Source organism: Bombina bombina, chromosome 5, assembly GCF_027579735.1.
Source record: "Bombina bombina isolate aBomBom1 chromosome 5, aBomBom1.pri, whole genome shotgun sequence".
Lineage (NCBI taxonomy): Eukaryota > Metazoa > Chordata > Amphibia > Anura > Bombinatoridae > Bombina > Bombina bombina.
The window spans coordinates 624347399-624370401 of NC_069503.1; the positions used below are offsets into that span (position 1 = coordinate 624347399).

At 40.2% G+C, this 23003-nt stretch overlaps 1 protein-coding gene across 1 annotated transcript in view; it reads left to right on the top strand.

Moving 5' to 3' along the window:
* CTNNAL1 (catenin alpha like 1) overlaps positions 1-23003 on the top strand; it is a 727303-nt gene that overhangs the window by 342637 nt on the left and 361663 nt on the right. Inside the window, exons 4-6 of the mRNA XM_053714583.1 lie at positions 16267-16386; positions 16659-16748; positions 19489-19659. Coding sequence (XP_053570558.1) covers positions 16267-16386; positions 16659-16748; positions 19489-19659 — 381 coding nt within the window. The remainder of the gene's footprint in view (positions 1-16266; positions 16387-16658; positions 16749-19488; positions 19660-23003) is intronic.

Consider the following 23003-nt stretch of genomic DNA (forward strand, 5'->3'; position numbering starts at 1 on the left):
GCCATAATTGCACAAGTTGTTTGTAAATAATTTCAGTGAGAAACCTAAAGTTTGTGAAACAATTTGTGAAAAAGTGAACAATTTTTTTTATTTGATCGCATTTGGTAGTGAAATGGTGGCATGAAATATACCAAAATGGGCCTAGATCAATACTTTGGGATGTCTTCTAAAAAAAAATATATGCATGTCAAGGGATATTCAGGGATTCCTGAAAGATATCAGTGTCCCAATGTAACTAGCGCTAATTTTGAAAAAAAAGTGGTTTGGAAATAGCAAAGTGCTACTTGTATTTATGGCCCTATAACTTGCAAAAAAAGCAAAGCACATGTAAACATTGGGTATTTCTAAACTCAGGACAAAATTTAGAAACTATTTAGCATGGGTGTTTTTTGGCGGTTGTAGATGTGTAACAGATTTTGGGGGTCAAAGTTAGAAAAAGTGTGTTTTTTTCCATTTTTTCCTCATATTTTATAATTTTTTTATAGTAAATTATAAGATATGATGAAAATAATGGTATCTTTAGAAAGTCCATTTAATGGCGAGAAAAACGGTATATAATATGTGTGGGTACAGTAAATGAGTAAGAGGAAAATTACAGCTAAACACAAACGCTGCAGAAATGTAAAAATAGCCTTGGTCCCAAACGGACAGAAAATGGAAAAGTGCTGTGGTCCTTAAGGGGTTAAACACATATGGATACTTTGATTGCCATAAATATGATAAATGTATAGTCACACTAGGCCAAATATTGTGGTTTGGTGGTGAGAAACCCTTAGCTACACTGAACAAGGACTTTCATGCACCTATAGCTTTCATATGAACTTTGTTTCAATGGCTGTCAACCTAAATACTATTACATTTGTGTGGTTATTTGGTCCCTACTATATTAATGAATCTAAGAGTCTAACTGCAAGTTAAAACTCATAGATGTGACTTTAAGTTGCACTAAACTACTGTAACTAATTATCATGAAGTGTTATACATATTCTAAATACAGTCTCAGGATTATTTACACTACTTTTAAGAGGAGGTTATGGTTTAGAATTAAAATTCTCTATTCTCACATTTTGTCTTTAATGGGCCATAATATTAAAAAAAAAAGACGCGCTTATTTGTTAGAGCATGTTATTTAAAGACTATTGACCCTACACTGCTGTGTGTTTAACCCCTGCAGTGTACTGTGTTAAGTGTACAACTTTGTTTTTAATACATTAGCAGGGGTTAAATTAAATAGATATTGTGAGTAAGGACTGTCATCAATAGTTCTATTGTATGAATGGGAATTTTGTAACTTTTACAACCATTGTACAGTAGCCTAACTCCTGATCTTAAAGGGACATTAATTCCAACATTTTCCTTTCACAATATAGGTAGAAAATATATTTTTAAACAACTTTCAAATGTACTTTTATTATCTAATTTGCTTCATTCTCTTGGTATCCTTTCTTAAAGGAGCACCAATAAACTATTGATAGCTAGCTGAACACATTGGGTGAGCCAGTGATAAGAGACACATATGTGCAGCCACCAATCAGCAGATAGCTTACCTGTAGTGCATTGCTTTTCCTGATTCTACCTAGGTATATTTTCCAACAATTAATACAAAGACAACAAAGCAAATTAGATAATATAATTAAATGTGAGAATTTATTTAAAAATTGTATTTTCTATCTGAATAATGAAAGAAAAATGTAGTTTCATGTTGCTTTAATTGTAGTTATTGATATAAGTTTACTGTAACACTGTTTATAAATTCAGTTGCGTTTATAATGGTGTAAGTGTAAACTGGGAGCTGTTAAACTGCATTATAAACTAACACTAATGGATACAGAGTTGGTCTAATAATCTGTAGGATTAGTATTCATTTCTGTATTATGTTGAGGTGTTTGGCTGTATAAAATACATGATGTCATTCAGTTGTTTGATGTTGGATGATGGAAAAGAGAGATTGTCTTTAGAACAAATGTACCTAAAAGGTAGATTGAGATATTCCAGTAGATCTTGAAGTGCTGACCAGAAGGTTTACAAAACTGTTCTGGAGTTTCTCATTAACTTCTCAGCCAGTATTGATCGTATGAATGAAAGAAATGTTAAACTGTTTTGCGCAAGTATGTTTAGTAACACCACAGTGTTCTCAAATAATAAGATTGATTCAGCACTGAATTGTTAGTTCATGTTAAATGTAACTGCAAGGTTGGATTGCCTTATGTTTAGTACATGCATACGTAAACAAATTTCACAAATGGGTAGACATCATCTTACTAAAGTATAGTCATCCCTGCTTTAGAATTTAATGTGCTTAGGGAATTTTTTATACAAATCTGTAAATGTGACCAGATTTTAATTTTGTATTCCTCATTTGTTTAACTTGGCTTAAAGGGTATAGGAAAGTGAATTAAAAAAATGTGCATAAATCTGATAGATCATGTAAATGCCATTTTAAGACCATTGTAAATTCACTTCTATTTTCAAATTTGTTTTCTTGGTATCTGTTGTTGAAAAATAATATGTTGATATCCTACTCTAGTGGTTGCTAGCTGGTGTTTGGTGCCTGCACACAGTTGTCTCTAGTGATTGGCTCACTAGATTTGATCAGCTAGCTCTCAGTAGTACATTACTGCTTCTTCATCCAAGGCTAACGAGAACAAAGCAAATTTGATAATAGAAGTAAATGGGAAAGTTGTTTAAAATTGTATGACCTATCTCAATCATGAAATAAAAAATTGGGGTTTCATGTCTCCTTAAGGTACATAAAAGTATAAAAAGAAACTGTTATAGAATATAATTATTGCAGTATTGAGTGCATATAACTATTTGTTTAAACTATGCAAGTTAAAGTTAAAGGGACAGTCAAAACCATTTTTTTTGTTATTTAAAAAGATAGATAATCCCTTTGTTACCCATTCCCCAGTTTTACATAACCAACACAGTTATAATAATATACTTTCCATCTAAAGGGGAGGAGAGTCCATGGCTTCATTCATTACTTGTGGCAATTAAGAACCTGGCCACCAGGAGAAGGCAAAGACACCCCAGCCAAAGGCTTAAATACCTCCCCCACTCCCCTCATCCCCAGTCATTCTTTGCCTTTCGTCACAAAAGCATGGCAGAGAAGTGACAGAAGATTCGGAGTAGTCTCTTATGGAGGGTAGTACTCTTCGGAATGGGACTGGAGTTTTAAGTAGTCCTGTTAGCCTCTCAGTGAGAGCCTAGGTGAAGTTAGAGTCCAGAGATGCAGGGAGAATCTTTCTGCGAAACTATCCCAACTCATATTAACAGCTCCACAAGCAATCAGCGTTGACGAGTTTCGATGCCTGCTTTCTGCACTTAAGTCCATGTCGGAGCGATGCTACTACCTGTCACACTTGAAGGGCTGTGTTCCTGTTCCATGGCATAGATTTTGGTAAGATTGTTTCATTTTTTACTTCATAATGATAACACAGAATACAGGGTCACAGTGTGGCGCCTTTTATCTTTATGGAATCAAGGGGTTAATATTCCTGGTAAGGGGATTATTAAACATGGGGGTTTATACATGATATTGTTTATAGTGTTATTGCTATTTTATGTGCGAGATGTGGCTCTGGCGATATGTGGAACTTCAGGTTGTCTTCCTGGAGTATCGCACGGCCAATTTTGGGGCGGTCCTGCGAGGCATCCCATGTGACCGGGTGTGGCTGTCTCCACTTCCTCAGTTGATCAGCGGTGCAGGAGACAAAATTGTTTCTGTAGTCCGGGTCATAGGAGGTGGTGAGTGCCCCGGCCATTGGTGGTATAAAGGTGCCTGTTTATTTAGCTATTCTAGTCCATACTAAAAGCGCAAGCTAGGGAAGACTCTGACGCGTTAGAGGGTTCTCCCTCTTTAACAAAGTCTCATTCCTGTGTTTATTGTGAGGAGGTTCTTGTAGATCAGCCTGCTCAACTATGTTCCACATGCCTTGATAAAGTTCCGACATCTAAGAGTAAAAGGATGTCTAGTACTAATGAGTCGTCCACCTCTGATTTTTCCTCGTCCCGTGAGGTGCGTCCCCTGCTTTCATCTCCGTTTGCACATGCATCGCCCCAGGGTCCAACTATTACTCCTTCGGGAGAGATTTGTTGGCAGTCAGACTTTGCAGACCATCTGCTAACGGTGGTATCGAAAGTGATCCATGCTTTACCACATTCTGCTAAGCGCAAGCGTAGGGCGTATCATTGCGGCCCGGTCCAGGGGTTGTCTATGCCTATGGAAATACCAGAGGCATTATACGATGACGAGGCCCACTCCGACTCTTCTGGGTCGGAGTCCATGTCATCTAAACCTCTAGCTGCAGAGGAGCCTGATTTTAGGTTTAGGATAGAGAATTTGCGCTTTTTGCTGAAGCAGCTGCTTGCTACTCTGGAGGTTCCGGAACCTAAGCTTCTGGAGGAACCTTCGATTCCTAAGCTTGATAAGGTATACGAGGACAGGGTAGTACCTAAGACCTTCCCGGTTCCTGTTGAGATGGCTAATATTATTAAGAATGAATGGGAGCGATTAGGTTCTTCCTTTTCCCCTTCTTCTTCCTTTAAGAAACTGTTTCCCATTACAGACTGTTTCTAAAGTGGATGGTGCTATCTCCACGCTCGCAAAGCGAACAACTATTCCTCTCGAGGATAGTTCGTCGTTTTAAAGAGCCCATGGATAAAAAGTTGGAAAACATGTTAAGGAAAATGTTTCAGCACACAGGGTTTGTTTTTCAGCAGGCAACGGCTGTAGCCGCGGTTTCCGGAGCTGCGACATATTGGTGTGAATTCCTGTGTGATATGGTTGAGGGGGAGACTTCCATCGATGAGACACAGGAGAAGATTAAGACGTTGAAGGTCGCCAATTCTTTCATTTGCAATGCCAATATGCAATTTTTTTTGCCTGAACGCAAAGGTTTCAGGATTTTCTGTTGTAGCTTGCAGGGCTCTGTGGCTAAAGTCTTGTTCTGCGGACATGACCTCTAAGTCAAGGCTGTTGTCATTGCCTTTTCAAGGAAATATTCTGTTCGGTCCAGGATTGGATTCGATCATATCCATGGTTACGGGAGGCAAGGGAGCTTTCCTACCGCAGGATAAGAAGGCTAAGGCTAAAGGATATACTTTTCGTCCCTTTCATGCTGTCAAGGCCCAGCGCCAGCAGTCTGCTGCGAAAGCGGATCAGTCCAAGAGAACTTCGAAGTCTGCTCAGTCTTGGAACTAGTCCAAGCAGAACAAGAAGCCCGCTGAGACAAAATCGGCATGAAGGGGCGGCCCATGACCGGTCTCCGGACCAAATAGGGGGCAGATAGTCTCTCTTGTCCAAAGCCTGGTTGCAGGACGTTCAGGACCCTTAGGTTTTGGAGGTTGTCGCCCAGGGTTACAGTATAGGATTCAGGTCCCATCCGCCCAGGGGCAGATTCCTTGTGTCAAACGTTTCTTCAAGACCGGATAAGAGAGAGGCCTTTCTAGAATGTGTGAGGGATCTCACCTCTCTAGCTGTTATCGTACCAGTACCCCAAGCAGAAAGGGGTTTAGGGTACTATTCAAATCTTTTTGTGGTTCCAAAGAAGGAGGGCACATTCCATCCGATTCCAGACCTAAGGTTTTTAAACAATTTCTGACTGTTCCATCGTTCAAAATGGAAACGATCAGCTCTATTCTGCCCCTAGTTCAAGAGGAGCAGTTCATGATGACAATAGAGTTAAAGGACGCTTACCTTCATGTTCCAATTCACAGGGACCACTTCAAGTTCCTGAGATTTGCGTTTCTGGACCAACACTTCCAGTTTGTTACCCTTCCTTTTGGTCTGGTGACGGCCCAGAGATTCTTCATGAAGGTTCTGGGGGCACTACTTGCAGTTGTCAGATCCAGAGGCATTGCTGTGGCGCCCTACCTGGACGACATCCTAGTCCAGGCGACGTCATTTAGTCTAGCAGAGGATCACTCAAGGGTTCTTCTTCTCTTGCTCCAATCTCACGGTTGGAAGATCAACTCAGGAAAGAGTTCCCTGGTTCCCAGCAACAGGGTAGCATTCCTGGGCACGATAATAGACTTGAGATCCATGAAATTTTTTCTCACAGATCAGCGACACAGAAAGATTGCGTCCACCTGTCTTGCCCTTTAGTCCTCCTCAAGGCCCTCGGTGGCTCAATGTATAGAGGTTATTGGGCTCATGGTATCCAGCATAGATGTCATTCGATTCACCAGGTTCCATCTCAGACCTTTTCAGTTGTGCATGTTGAGGCAGTAGAACAGCGACCATTCAGATCTATCACAACAGATATCCTTGGACATTCGGACTCGGAGCTCCCTCTCTTGGTTGGACCATCCGGAACAACTGTCCCTGGGTACTTCCTTCCTGAGACCGTCCTGGGAGATTGTGACCACAGACGCGAGTCTGTCAGGATGGGGAGCTGTATGGGGTGCCCGGTTGGTACAAGGACAATGGACTCGGGAGGAGTCTCTCCTCCCGATAAATATTCTGGAACTTCAAGCAATCTACAAAGCTCTGAAGGCGTGGCCTGCCCTGGGGTCGTTCAACTTCATCAGATTCCAGACCGCCAACATTACCTCGGTGGCTTACATCAACCATCAGGGAGGTATGAGAAGCTCCCTAGCTATGAGGGAGGTGTCTCGGATTTTGGAGTGGGTGGAGTCCCACAACTGCTCACTCTTGGCAATCCACATTCCGGGTGTGGACAACTGGGAAGTGGACTTTCTCAGCAGGCAATCCTTCCATCCGGGGGAATGGTCTCTCCACCCCTAGGTGTTTGCGAAGATTTGTCTCAGATGGGGAACACCGGAAATAGATCTCATAGCATCCAGACTCAATTGCAAGCTACCCAGATAAGGGTCGATGTCAAGAGATCCCCAGGCAGAGCTGATAGGTGCCTTGGGAGTTCAATCTAATTTACATTTTTCCTCAGTTACCACTTCTACCTTGTGTAGTGGCCCGCATTAAACAGGAGCAAGCCTCGGCTATGCTGATTACTCCATCGTGGCCGCAGAGGAATCTCGATTCTCTGAGGCTGACTGCATGGAGATTGAACGCCTAGTCTTAGCTAAGAGAGGTTTTTCTGAAGGTGTGATTGATACTCTAGTTCAGGCCAGGAAGCCAGTCACTCGTCGCATCTATCATAAGGTGTGGAGGACTTACTTGTCCTGGTGTGTGAAGCATGGATATCCTTGGCACAAGGTGAAGGTATCCAGGATTCTGTCCCTCCTCCAGGATGGGTTGGAGAAGGGTCTTGCCGCTAGTTCCCTAAAGGGACAGATTTCTGCGTTATCAGTCTTGTTACATAGGAGGCTTGCTGAGCTTCCTGATATTCAGTCTTTTGTTCAGGCTCTGTCTAGAATCAGGCCTGTTTTTAGACATTCCACTCCACCATGGAGCTTAAACTTGGTTCTCAAGGTGTTGCAGAGGGTTCCGTTTGAGCCTATGCATTCTATTGACATTAAGATTCTGTCCTGGAAGTTCCTCTTCCTATTGGCTATTGCATCGGTTTGCAGAGTCTCTGAACTGGCGGCCTTGCAATTTGAGCCTCCTTAACTGGTTTTTCATGCGTATAAGGCTGTTCTTCACACTGGTTTGGGGTTTCTTCCCAAGGTGGTGTCTTACCGTAACATCAATCAGGAAATAGTTGTTCCTTTTTTGTGTCCTAATCCTTCCTCTTCGAAGGAGAGGTTACTTCATAACTTGGATGTGGTTTATGCCTTGGAGTTCTATCTTCAGGCTACAAAGGATTTCAGACAGTCTACATCTCTTTTTGTGGTGTATTCTGTGAAATGCAGAGGGCAGAGAGCCTCTGCTACTTCTTTGTCCTTTTGGTTGAGGAGCTTGATTTGCTTAGACAGCGGGACATAAGCCTCCTCAGAGGATCACGGCTCATTCAACTAGAGCTGTGGCTTCTTCTTGGGCCTTTAAGAATAAGGCCTCTATGCAGCAGATTTGTAAGGCAGCTACCTGGTCCTCCTTACATACTTTTACAAAATGTTACAAATTTGATGTTTTTGCTTCAGCGGAAGCAGTTTTTGGGAGAAAGGTGTTGCAGGCTTTGGTGCCCTCAGATTACGGTCTGCCTCCTTTTGCCCTCCCGCTTTTCATTCAATGTCCTCTAGAGCTTGGGTATTTGTTTCCCACAAGTAATGAATGAAGCCGTGGACTCTCCTCCCCTTTAGATGGAAAACAAAAATTATGCTTACCTGATAATTTAATTTCCATTGTGGGGAGGAGAGTCCACGGCTCCCGCCCGTAGCTCCGGTGGACGGACCTAAGTTTAATTTTTCTTCTGGCACCATTTATACCCTTATATTTCTCCTACTGTTCCTTGTTCCCTTGGCAGAATGACTGGGGGATGAGGGGAGTGGGGGAGGTATTTAAGCCTTTGGCTGGGGTGTCTTTGCCTCCTCCTGGCAGCCAGGTTCTTAATTCCACCAAGTAATGAATGAAGCCGTGGACTTTCCTCCCCACGATGGAAATTAAATTTTCAGGTAAGCATAATTTATGTTTTTTACCTCTGTGATTAACTTGTATCTAAGCATCTTCTGACAGCCCCCTGATTACATAACATTTAATTTTTTATCTATTGACTTTCATTTTAGCCAATTAGTGCAGTGTCTGCCACAAGCCACAGGCGTGATCACAATGTTATCTATATGGCTCACATGAACTAGCTCTCCCCTGTTGTGAAAAGCAAATAAAAAGCATGTGATAAGAGGCGGTCTTCAAGGCTTAGAAATTATCATATGAGCCTTCCTAGGTTTAGCTTTTAACTAAGAATACCAAGAGAGCAAAGCAACATTGGTGATAAAAGTAAATTGGAAAGTTGTTTAAAATTGCATGCCCTATTTGAAACATGAACATTTCTCCAACATAGGTGTGTCCGGTCCACGGCGTCATCCTTACTTGTGGGATATTCTCTTCCCCAACAGGAAATGGCAAAGAGCCCAGCAAAGCTGGTCACATGATCCCTCCTAGGCTCCGCCTTCCCCAGTCATTCTCTTTGCCGTTGTACAGGCAACATCTCCACGGAGATGGCTTAGAGTTTTTTGGTGTTTAACTGTAGTTTTTATTATTCAATCAAGAGTTTGTTATTTTAAAATAGTGCTGGTATGTACTATTTACTCTGAAACAGAAAAGAGATGAAGATTTCTGTTTGTAAGAGGAAAATGATTTATCAACCGTTACTAAAATCGATGGCTGTTTCCACACAGGACTGTTGAGAGGAATTAACTTCAGTTGGGGGAAACAGTGAGCAGACTTTTGCTGCTTGAGGTATGACACATTTCTAACAAGACGATGTAATGCTGGAAGCTGTCATTTTCCCTATGGGATCCGGTAAGCCATTTTTATTACATAAAGAAAAAAAAAAAAGGGCTTCACAAGGGCTTTTAAGACTGTAGACATTTTCTGGGCTAAAACGATTGATATATAAGCATATTTTATACTTCATAGCTTTGAGGAATTATTTTATTCTTGGGAATTATGTAAAATAACCGGCAGGCACTGTATTGGACACCTTATTCTCTAGGGGCTTTCCCTAATCATAGGCAGAGCCTCATTTTCGCGCCTCTATTGCGCACTTGTTTTTGGGAAGCATGACACGCAGATGCATGTGTGAGGAGCTCTGATACATAGAAAAGACTTTCTGAAGGCGTCATTTGGTATCGTATTCCCCTTTGGGCTTGGTTGGGTCTCAGCAAAGCAGATACCAGGGACTGTAAAGGGGTTAAATATAAAAACGGCTCCGGTTCCGTTATTTTAAGGGTTAAAGCTTTCAAATTTGGTGTGCAATACTTTTAAGGCTTTAAGACACTGTGGTGAAATTATGGTGAATTTTGAACAATTCCTTCATACTTTTTCACATTTGCAGTAATAAAGTGTGTTCAGTTTAAAATTTAAAGTGACAGTAACGGTTTTATTTTAAAACGTTTTTTGTACTTTGTTATCAAGTTTATGCCTGTTTAACATGTCTGAACTACCAGATAGACTGTGTTCTGTATGTGGGGAAGCCAAGGTTCCTTCTCATTTAAATAGATGTGATTTATGTGACACAAAATTTAGAGAAAATGATGCCCAAGATGATTCCTCAAGTGAGGGGAGTAAGCATGGTACTGCATCATCCCCTCCTTCGTCTACACCAGTCTTGCCCACACAGGAGGCCCCTAGTACATCTAGTGCGCCAATACTCCTTACTATGCAACAATTAACGGCTGTAATGGATAATTCTATCAAAAACATTTTAGCCAAAATGCCCACTTATCAGCGAAAGCGCGACTGCTCTGTTTTAGAAAATACTGAAGAGCATGAGGACGCTGATGATATTGGTTCTGAAGTGCCCCTACACCAGTCTGAGAGGGCCAGGGAGGTTTTGTCTGAGGGAGAAATTTCAGATTCAGGGAAAATTTCTCAACAAGCTGAACCTGATGTGATTACATTTAAATTTAAATTGGAACATCTCCGCGCCCTGCTTAAGGAGGTGTTATCTACTCTGGATGATTGTGAGAATTTGGTCATTCCAGAGAAATTATGTAAAATGGACAAGTTCCTAGAGGTCCCGGGGCCCCCCGAAGCTTTTCCTATACCCAAGCGGGTGGCGGACATTGTAAATAAAGAATGGGAAAGGCCCGGCATACCTTTCGTCCCTCCCCCTATATTTAAGAAATTGTTTCCTATGGTCGACCCCAGAAAGGACTTATGGCAGACAGTCCCCAAGGTCGAGGGGGCGGTTTCTACTCTAAACAAACGCACCACTATACCCATAGAAGATAGTTGTGCTTTCAAAGATCCTATGGATAAAAAATTAGAGGGTTTGCTTAAAAAGATGTTTGTTCAGCAAGGTTACCTTCTACAACCAATTTCATGCATTGTTCCTGTCACTACAGCAGCGTGTTTCTGGTTCGATGAACTAGAAAAGGCGCTCAATAAAGATTCTTCTTATGAGGAGATTTTGGACAGAATTCATGCTCTCAAATTGGCTAACTCTTTCACCCTAGACGCCACTTTGCAATTGGCTAGATTAGCGGCGAAAAATTCTGGGTTTGCTATTGTGGCGCGCAGAGCGCTTTGGCTAAAATCTTGGTCAGCGGATGCGTCTTCCAAGAACAAATTGCTTAACATTCCTTTCAAGGGGAAAACGCTGTTTGGCCCTGACTTGAAAGAGATTATTTCTGATATCACTGGGGGCAAGGGCCACGCCCTTCCTCAGGATAGGTCTTTCAAGGCCAAAAATAAACCTAATTTTCGTCCCTTTCGCAGAAACGGACCAGCCCCAAGTGCTACGTCCTCTAAGCAAGAGGGTAATACTTCTCAAGCCAAGCCAGCCTGGAGGCCAATGCAAGGCTGGAACAAAGGTAAGCAGGCCAAGAAACCTGCCACTGCTACCAAGACAGCATGAGATGTTGGCCCCCGATCCGGGACCGGATCTGGTGGGGGGCAGACTCTCTCTCTTCGCTCAGGCTTGGGCAAGAGATGTTCTGGATCCTTGGGCGCTAGAAATAGTCTCCCAAGGTTATCTTCTGGAATTCAAGGGGCTTCCCCCAAGGGGGAGGTTCCACAGGTCTCAATTGTCTTCAGACCACATAAAAAAACAGGCATTCTTACATTGTGTAGAAGACCTGTTAAAAATGGGAGTGATTCATCCTGTTCCATTAGGAGAACAAGGGATGGGGTTCTACTCCAATCTGTTCGTAGTTCCCAAAAAAGAGGGAACATTCAGACCAATCTTAGATCTCAAGATCCTAAACAAGTTTCTCAAGGTTCCATCGTTCAAAATGGAAACCATTCGAACAATTCTTCCTTCCATCCAGGAAGGTCAATTCATGACCACGGTGGATTTAAAAGATGCGTATCTACATATTCCTATCCACAAGGAACATCATCGGTTCCTAAGGTTCGCATTTCTGGACAAGCATTACCAGTTTGTGGCACTTCCATTCGGATTAGCCACTGCTCCAAGAATTTTCACAAAGGTACTAGGGTCCCTTCTAGCGGTGCTAAGACCAAGGGGCATTGCAGTAGTACCTTACTTGGACGACATACTGATTCAAGCGTCGTCCCTTCCACAAGCAAAGGCTCACACGGACATTGTCCTGGCCTTTCTCAGATCTCACGGGTGGAAAGTGAACGTAGAAAAAAGTTCTCTATCTCCGTCAACAAGGGTTCCCTTCTTGGGAACAATAATAGACTCCTTAGAAATGAGGATTTTTCTGACAGAGGCCAGAAAATCAAAACTTCTAAACTCTTGTCAAATACTTCATTCTGTTCCTCTTCCTTCCATAGCGCAGTGCATGGAAGTAATAGGTTTGATGGTAGCGGCAATGGACATAGTTCCTTTTGCGCGAATTCATCTAAGACCATTACAACTGTGCATGCTCAGTCAGTGGAATGGGGACTATACAGACTTGTCTCCGACGATACAAGTAGATCAGAGGGCCAGAGATTCACTCCGTTGGTGGCTGTCCCTGGACAACCTGTCACAGGGGATGAGCTTCCGCAGACCAGAGTGGGTCATTGTCACGACCGACGCCAGTCTGGTGGGCTGGGGCGCGGTCTGGGGACCCCTGAAAGCTCAGGGTCTTTGGTCTCGGGAAGAATCTCTTCTCCCGATAAATATTCTGGAACTGAGAGCGATATTCAATGCTCTCAAGGCTTGGCCTCAGCTAGCAAAGGCCAAGTTCATACGGTTTCAATCAGACAACATGACGACTGTTGCGTACATCAACCATCAGGGGGGAACAAGGAGTTCCCTGGCGATGGAAGAAGTGACCAAAATCATTCAATGGGCGGAGACTCACTCCTGCCACTTGTCTGCAATCCACATCCCAGGAGTGGAAAATTGGGAAGCGGATTTTCTGAGTCGTCAGACATTTCATCCGGGGGAGTGGGAACTCCATCCGGAAATCTTTGCCCAAATTACTCAATTGTGGGGCATTCCAGACATGGATCTGATGGCCTCTCGTCAGAACTTCAAGGTTCCTTGCTACGGGTCCAGATTCAGGGATCCCAAGGCGACTCTAGTAGATGCACTAGTAGCACCTTGGACCTTCAAACTAGCTTATGTATTCCCGCCGTTTCCTCTCATCCCCAGGCTGGTAGCCAGGATCAATCAGGAGAGGGCATCGGTGATCTTGATAGCTCCTGCGTGGCCACGCAGGACTTGGTATGCAGACCTGGTGAATATGTCATCGGCTCCACCATGGAAGCTACCTTTGAGACGAGACCTTCTTGTTCAAGGTCCGTTCGAACATCCGAATCTGGTCTCACTCCAACTGACTGCTTGGAGATTGAACGCTTGATCTTATCAAAGCGAGGGTTCTCAGATTCTGTCATTGATACTCTTGTTCAGGCCAGAAAGCCTGTAACTAGAAAAATCTACCACAAAATATGGAAAAAATATATCTGTTGGTGTGAATCTAAAGGATTCCCTTGGGACAAGATAAAAATTCCTAAGATTCTATCCTTTCTTCAAGAAGGTTTGGAGAAAGGATTATCTGCAAGTTCTTTGAAGGGACAGATTTCTCCTTGTCTGTGTTACTTCACAAAAAGCTGGCAGCTGTGCCAGATGTTCAAGCCTTTGTTCAGGCTCTGGTTAGAATCAAGCCTGTTTACAAACCTTTAACTCCTCCTTGGAGTCTCAATTTAGTTCTTTCAGTTCTTCAGGGGGTTCCGTTTGAACCCTTACATTCCGTTGATATTAAGTTATTATCTTGGAAAGTTTTGTTTTTGGTTGCAATTTCTTCTGCTAGAAGAGTTTCAGAATTATCTGCTCTGCAGTGTTCTCCTCCTTATCTGGTGTTCCATGCAGATAAGGTGGTTTTGCGTACTAAACCTGGTTTTCTTCCGAAAGTTGTTTCTAACAAAAACATTAACCAGGAGATAGTCGTGCCTTCTTTGTGTCCGAATCCAGTTTCAAAGAAGGAACGTTTGTTGCACAATTTGGATGTAGTGCGTGCTCTAAAATTCTATTTAGATGCTACAAAGGATTTTAGACAAACATCTTCCTTGTTTGTTGTTTATTCTGGTAAAAGGAGAGGTCAAAAAGCAACTTCTACCTCTCTCTCTTTTTGGCTTAAAAGCATCATCAGATTGGCTTACGAGACTGCCGGACAGCAGCCTCCTGAAAGAATCACAGCTCATTCAACTAGGGCTGTGGCTTCCACATGGGCCTTCAAGAACGAGGCTTCTGTTGATCAGATATGTAAGGCAGCGACTTGGTCTTCACTGCACACTTTTACTAAATTTTACAAATTTGATACTTTTGCTTCTTCTGAGGCTATTTTTGGGAGAAAGGTTTTGCAAGCCGTGGTGCCTTCCATCTAGGTGACCTGATTTGCTCCCTCCCTTCATCCGTGTCCTAAAGCTTTGGTATTGGTTCCCACAAGTAAGGATGACGCCGTGGACCGGACACACCTATGTTGGAGAAAACAGAATTTATGTTTACCTGATAAATTACTTTCTCCAACGGTGTGTCCGGTCCACGGCCCGCCCTGGTTTTTTAATCAGGTCTGATAATTTATTTTCTTTAACTACAGTCACCACGGTATCATATGGTTTCTCCTATGCAAATATTCCTCCTTTACGTCGGTCGAATGACTGGGGAAGGCGGAGCCTAGGAGGGATCATGTGACCAGCTTTACTGGGCTCTTTGCCATTTCCTGTTGGGGAAGAGAATATCCCACAAGTAAGGATGACGCCGTGGACCGGACACACCGTTGGAGAAAGTAATTTATCAGGTAAACATAAATTCTGTTTTTTTTTTTTTTTTTAGACTTGACTGTCCCTTTCACTCTAGAGCAGAAACACACTACTGGGATTTACCTGAACACATTTGAAGAGCTATCTTAACCATGAAAGTTGAATTATGACTTGCAGAAACTGAATAATTTATGTCCCTCTTGACATTCTTATTCTTGGTTCCAAAGGAACCTTTTGAATTTAACATTTGAATACCCAATGAAATTTATGTGAATAATATTTGAATGGTTATTTCCATAAATTTATGTTGAGCCCTATTAGATTAGCATTAGAATATTAGTATTCACATGTTGAATGTTACCTGAAATATTTAAATGCTACATTCAATATAGGAAAAGTTAGCATTATTTTTGAAACAGTGTTTGGCAAGCATTCAGCATTCATATTTATTGAATAAATGTAGCTAACATGCCAATTCTAATGAACAGGCCATGATTCCTAGTGCTTTTTCTGAGTGACTCCAGCTGAGAAAATTGTTACAAGTGTCACATGCAGTTAGTGTTGGTGTCAATGTTTGGGAAAGCATTTAAATCTAGAATCATTTTATTGTTTGTTCTTTTTATGTGTCTGGAACCTTAAAAGGACTTTCTAATGCAACCACTACATGCTGTAATTTATCAGACCCCGTAATGTTTGCATAAATTACTTTAGGTCAGTGTTTCTCAACCTCTTCAGTAGCAAGTGCCCTTAGGGGTATATTTTGCCAGTAACTACAACATGTACATAGTATTGATTTAAAACTGCCAATGTGAATAAAATGGTAAGACACTTTTATCTCTTATTGTTTCAAGTTTACATTGGTTCTGTGAACTAGGGCAACTATATGGGGATCAGATATATTTACATTTTAACATCTAATATTCCTTATTGCTATTACAGCAAAGCTTTATGAACTGTCTGACACATGAATATATAAAAAGTGTTTTTTTTTTTATGACACTTTAAAGAAGCAGGGGAAAAAAATTATACCAGGCTCACCCTACTGTAACAGATATCATGTCACACCATATTATCTAGTTGATGGACTATGACACACTTTACTTGACACACTTCCTTTTGGTATTTTTAAACTGGATGTTATGCTATACTTCACTTTTAACATACTGGTCTGATACTTTTTAGCGACCATTTCTGCATGGATTTATTTATATATAACATTTTGCTATGATATTTCATCTGTCACCTTTCTCGGTATAACCTTTTTATCACCTGAAACATGTATCTGCCTGTGATGCACTATTTAACATTTCTGAATCTTTACCACGGATAATATATAAACATTTAGAATGCCTCACGTAACACAGGATGAGAAACAAGGTTTTAGGTTACTATGTGTTTAACCTATTTGTTTTATCTATGGGCTAAAGACAAATGTGATTATGCAATTTTTGCTTTAAAAGATCACTTTAGTATTCTTGTTTGCTCCCAAATGTTTTTCAAATTCGTCCACGAATATCTGCTTTCAAAGTATACAGAATATATTTAGCTTTTTATATAACTAATAATGTATTTTTTTTTTATTTTAGGTTCTTGCAACTATGGAGCACCTTGAGAAAGTAAATAGCTTTCAGGAATTTGTGCAGATATTCAGTCAATTTGGAAATGAAATGGTTGAATTTGCGCATCTTACAGGAGACAGACAAAATGTATGTATAAGACCTAGCTTAAAAATTGCATTGGTCATGGGAATAGAAAGGGGACAAAGTGATGTAGCAATTTTTCAAACTTAATCTCTGTGAGAAAATGCTGAATCTGACCCACAAGAAGAACAAATAAAATTGTAATGAGGACTTTGAAATTCTTTTTTTTTCTCTTCTGTATAGTGGTTTTATAAAAAATGGCTTTTCTGTGTATGTTCTACAGTTGTATTAATACCAGAAATCTTTGCAATATTTCTTAAAATTATTTTTTTTTCTAGGATCTGAAAAATGAGAAGAAAAAAGCAAGTATGGCAGCAGCCAGAGCAGTGCTTGAAAAATGCACCATGATGTTGCTCACGGCTTCTAAAGTAAGTGCAGTTTTATATTTTCCTTTTAGACTAATATGATTTGTTGTTCTGCAAAAAAGCATCAAGAGCAAATAAAGCAAAAACACACACTTTAAAGCAAACACTTTTAAAAAAAAAAAAAATAATAATTAAAGGGACAGTTAACACCAGAATTTTTGTTGTTTTAAATGATAGATAATCCCTTAATTACCCATTCCCCAGTTTTGCATAATCAACACAGTTATAATAATATACGTTTTATCTCTGTAATTACCTTGTATCTAAGCATCTGCAGACTGCCCCCTTATTTCAGTTCTTTTGACAGTTTTGCATTTTAGCCAATCAGTGCTCACTCCTTGGTAAGTTCACATGCATGAACTCAATGTTATCTATATGAAACACATGAACTAACGCCCTCTAGTGGTCAAAATGCATTCATCTTAGAGGCGGCCTTCAAGGTCTAAGAAATTAGCATATGGACTTCCTAGGTTTAGCTTTCCACTAAGAAAACCAAGAGAACAAAGCAAAATTGGTGATAAAAGTAAACTGGAAAGTTGTTTAAAATTACATGCCCTATCTGAATCATGAAAGTTTTTTTTGGACTTGACTGTCCCTTTAACCTTCAATTGCAAAATACATAAGTGATCATTTTCTATAACTCAGAAGAAAATCAGGAAACAGTTTAGTATTAAAGTGATGTTTTAATTTACATGTTTTAAAATCAGTTCCGGAATCTAAGCAATATTTAACAAGGAATTTACTGATCCAGTAAGTAGCGTAACTTACTTTTTAATCTAACCATGCAATTCTAATACCCTGAGCTACGGACGCCCACTTCCAAATTATTATTTTTTTGTGAATGGTTTGAGCTGATCTGCAATTGCCGCTCTAGGCACTCACACCATTTATTTTTTTTGTAGGTAGAGCGTTGATTGGAAAACTGTTCAAACAGCTTACAAAAAAAATTGCTTTTGACTTGATTTTAAAACATGTAAAGTTTACTATCACTTTAAGTAAGTCCCATTAGTTTAGTCAAGAATATTGTTCGAACAGACTATAATAATGGAGTTTATATTTTTTTTTTAAATGCCCAAGAGTCTATTAATTCTAGAGACATTAAAGTATTTTTTATACATGGTTAGTATATAAAAGCTTTGCAATACTGCATTACAGAAACAAATCCTGCATACAAAACATATTTTTTTGTAAACATTTAATATTAATTTTGTTAGAAAATGTTTACAGTTTTACAAATCTAGACATGTTTAGAGCTACAACCTTTGAAAAGCCTGAGGGAATTCATGTTCCTGGTGTCCTTTTTTTGTGACCCGTTAGGAATGAATGTAAATGAGCCAGTGCTCTTATCTAAGCAATATCTGTGTATGTAGAATGTTGCAGGTTCTGTGAAATGTCAACAAATTTAAAGGGACAGACAACACCAAAATTGTTATTGTTTAAAAAGTTAGATAATGCTTTTACTACCCATTTCCCAGCTTTGCACAACCAACATTGTTATATTAATATACTTTATAACCTTTAAACCTCTAAATGTCTGCCGGTTTTTAAGCCACTAAAGACAGCCTCTTAATCACATGCTTTTTTGTATTAGCTTTTCACAACAGGGGAGTGCTAGTTTTTGTGAGCCGTATAGATAACATTGTGCTCTCGCCGCGGGTTGTGGCAGACACTGTACTAATTGGATAAAATGCAAGTCAATAGGTAATAAATAAATAGTCATCAGGGGGCTGTCAGAAGGCACTTAGATACAAGGTAATCACAGAGGTTAAAAGTGTAGTAATTATAACCATGTTGGCTTTGCAAAACTGGGGTATGCGTAAAAAAGGGATTATCTATCTTTTTAAACAATAATAATTTTTTAGTTAACTGTCCCTTTAAAGTGAAGGTAAAGTTACATGGGTGTCTTTCTATAATAACATTCTTTGCCGCAAATAAATATGAGTTTCATTCATCATTTTTTTCATATTGTACTGTAAATATCGCCATAATAAATACCTTTTTTATTGCCCGCAAATTCAACCCGTTACATATTAGAAATGTTCTCTCTTGATTACGTTATAAGAATCTCCAATTGAAATTCTGGCCGTTAGGCGGCTGTCACCCTACGTCATCTGCCTCCTTCTTGATCTGTGCATGCTCTATTATTTCTTACTTCATATCTTAATCTTCGCGCGCGCTCCTGTTTCGCGCATGCGCAGGATTTCACGGAGGTCTCCGATACTGAAAATCCTCTCTCTTGACTTTGCACAGGCGCATTTCAAAGGAGTAGATTTGTGAACGCGCTTTAGAGATACGTATAGAGCGGGTAGGACCGCTCTATACGTCACAGAACATGAAAGCAGGAAATAGAGGTTGGGAGGAGTTAGCATCGAAATGGTAGGGAAATATATATATATTTTATAGTTGCAAAATAAAAAATAATAATAAAATAAACATAGCGATTAGTTTATTTTGATATTAAATAATGCATTGCTGTCTTCATATTTACAAAACTTTACCTTTACTTTAAGTATGATGGAGGCATCACAGCTGGAGTGGAACAAGCAGTGTTCAGAGGTATTTTACTGCAAAAGGGGCAAAATATATTATGAACATGTATTGTAACAATGGTTTATTTGTTTTTTTTCATAAGTTAACCTTTTGTATGAACTCAATGCAAGTTTTTGTTTCAGTAGGGGTGAAAATATATTGGATGTTAGATTTATCATTTTCATTTTCTAATACTTCTTTTTTTTTTTTAAAGACTTGTCTAAGACATCCTGACTGTGAATCTGCTCGTCTAAATAAAGAGGGTGTCTTCCAAAGAATGCGAATGGCATTGGAGCAAGTCATAGAAATTGTGACAGACTCCCGACCTAATGGAGAGGCTGAAGTAGCTCCGATCAGTATCTATACAGGCATCAGAGAGTTCAAGGTGAGGAGCAATACTTTTTATTTTGATTATTTTGCAGATTAGATAAGTTTTAATAAATGTAAGATACGTGTGGAAGTAGCTGTTCGGTATCAGTCAAAGAATGAAATGTTCCCCGAACTCTCCATCCATTACAGTCTAAAGCCAGCTGTAGACAGCAGTCTCAAAACTTAAAGTTCAACACAGTGAAGTTTTACACAAGGTCATGCTAATATCCAGCCAATGGGCCCCATATGAGAGACATTTCTCTTAAACACTGTTAGCTTTCCATATGAGTCACCCATGTCAAATTCCACCTGGGTTCATGGACCTATCTGTTCCCATTATATAACCAGATTTACTAAAACACCATTTTCAGTTAACTTTTTACAATCAAATTATCAAGCTGCAAACACTTGTGTGTCTGTGCAGTGGTTTATTCGTAAGCCATTTGGCCACCATGAAGGTGGGAGTCAGTCATCCCAGACTAATTTGCCAGGGATGGTTCATAAACCCTACACATAAGAGGGGGGAGGACGTCACAATGATAAATGTGGGTGGTCTGATGCTGCTTCTCTAGCCCTGGAATGAGAGTGGACAGATTCCCTGGCTTGTACTACTTTAGACCAGGGACATAGTGTATTTTAAAATCTAGAGTTTGTATTATAACATATGCAGAATATTATGGCCAAATGGGTCTGATTAGGTTGTAGATCATTTCTGCTACCAGGGGAACAATACCAACACTAATATAAAATAGGGTGCAACCTTACCATGCTGCGCCTCTGTCTGTTAATCATTTTATTCTGTGGTTTTTACTGATACTGTCCATTTCTCTGCTGCTTATTGGACTGTTGAATTGCTCATTGTTGCACACTCTAATTTTGTTTGTAGTAGATATCGTGTCCACTTGACAGTTTATATTGTATATTGAAAGGTAGTATTATAGTGGTCCTGTCTATGTCTTGGTATCTATCATCTTTCTGTTTAGTATTTTTTTTTTCTTTAAAAAAATAATAAACTTTAAAAAAAAACATGCGGAATAATCCAAAACATTGTGCTGTAGACATAAAATTTTGGGAACCCTGGCTCTTGCAAAATTTTTTTTTATCAAACTGCCTTGTGTTAAAAAAAAAAGTTCCTTCAATAGGATTAAACACTGAGATTTGCACTCCTGGAACACCCCAATTGTTTAACCAGTGACTGAAGCATATGCATGTATGCCTACTTCTCATTGGTTCATCAGCTTTATCCTCATCTGGAGTGGTACAGGAACACAACTTTGACTATGTACACTGTATGACTAGAAGAATCTGGACACCCCTAATAATTCGTTCAGATGTTTCAGTCATACCCATTGTTAACAGGAGCACAAATATTGCTCATAGCCATGAAATTACCATAGAGAAACATTGGCAGTATAATGGGTAATACTGAAGAGCTCAGTGACTTTAAACGTGGCACTGTCATAGGATGCCACCTTTGCTACAAGTTTGTTTGGGAAATTTCTGCCCTACTAGATCTGCCCCGGTCAACTGTAAGTTTTATTATTGTGAAGGGAAAGCATCTAGGGGCAACAACAGCCCAGTGACAAAGTGGTAGCACACAAACACAGACCAGGGCAGCTGAGTGCTGAAGCGCATAGTATGTAAAAATTGCCTCTCATCTGTTGCATTACGCACTACACAGTTCCAAACTGCCTCTGGAAGCAACATTAGCAATTGTGAGTTGGTATCTTCATGTAATGGATTTGCATGGCCAAACAGCTGTACATAAGCATCAATCAACATGTCAAGCATCGGCTGAAGTGGTGCAAAGCATGCCCCCAGTGGATTCTAAAGTTTTGGAAACATTTATTCTTGACTGATAAATCACACTTCACTATCTGGCAGTTTGATGGAAGAATCTGGGTGTGGAGGGTGCCAGAAGAATGCTTCTTAGTGGAATGCATAGTGCTTACTGCAATTGGTGGAGGAGCAATGATGTGTCTGTTTTTCAGGGTTTGTGCTGGGCCCCTTAGTTCCAATAGTCAGTCATCGTAATGCTACAGGATATAAACTGGGTGCTTCCAACTTTCTAGCAAGATTTTGTGAAGGCCCTTTCCGGTTCCAGAATGGCGGTGCCCCTGTGCACAACACGAGGTCCATGAATACATGGTTTGACAAGTTTGGTGTGGTGGAACTCAAGGGGCCTGCAGAGGGCCCTGACCTTAACCCCACTGAACACCTTTGGGATAATTGAAATGCAGATAGCAAGTCAGACCTTCTCATCAAACATCAGTGTCTGACCTCACAAATGATCTTTTGGTTGAATTGGCACAAATTCCCACAGACACACACCAGAATCTTGTGGAAGGCCATTAATGACCATGGGCTTTTACAGTCACAAAGGGATGTGCTATTAATGGCCATGATTTTGGAATAGGGTGTCCAACAAGGTCATATAGGTGTGATGGTCAGGTGTCCACATACTTTTGGCCATATAGTATATTTTCTTTTTTACAGGAGATAAACATTTATAATAAAATAAAGGAACCTGCTTAAAAATAGAATGCTATAACTATATGGAACACTATATACTATAAAAGGATTCTCTAAAATGCGAATTTATTTCTATGGTTATAAATTACTAATGTACTAATTTGTGTTTGTCTAATATTTTGACAACTTAAATAATGAAGTAATGTTTATTGCCCCCTCGCAACCTATTCAATGATATATTCACTCCAAGTCTTAGGTCTAATTCATTTCTCTGCACAAACTTCCTCAAAACATTGAGGGGCGAAGATTACATATGCGGCATCGCCCGCAAAAGCTTGCTGTTTTTTAGTTGGATATTGCTATCACATACACGATGCCAAATATAAATGCAGCACGATATTTCACACCGTTACCCGCTATTTTACTCCCATAAACTAACATAGTACCGGAATCTCAAGTCGGTATCACTATTCAGCGCAAGGACTTGCACGGCGAAAATGGGAGACATTTTACTCCATTTTTACCTCGCCACACATAGGCAGAAGCAGCAAGCCTTGCGCTGAATAGGTATGCACCGTAACTCCCTGGAAGTCTTAAACACCTAACGCATACGCAGTATCTACCTGTCAACCGCCATCCCCCAACTAAATAAAATGTATTAACCCTTAATCCGCCATTCACCCGCAACGCAAATAAACAAATTAAAGTATTAACCCCTAAACTGCCAACCCCCCACAAACGCCAACTACCTAATTACACTATTAAACCACAACTCAAATAATTAATCTAATCACTAAGCCCCCGAACCTAACAACCCCCTTACTTATCCACAAATCAACTACCATTACCGAAAATAAAAAAAAGAACATTCTCCCTAAAGAAATAATT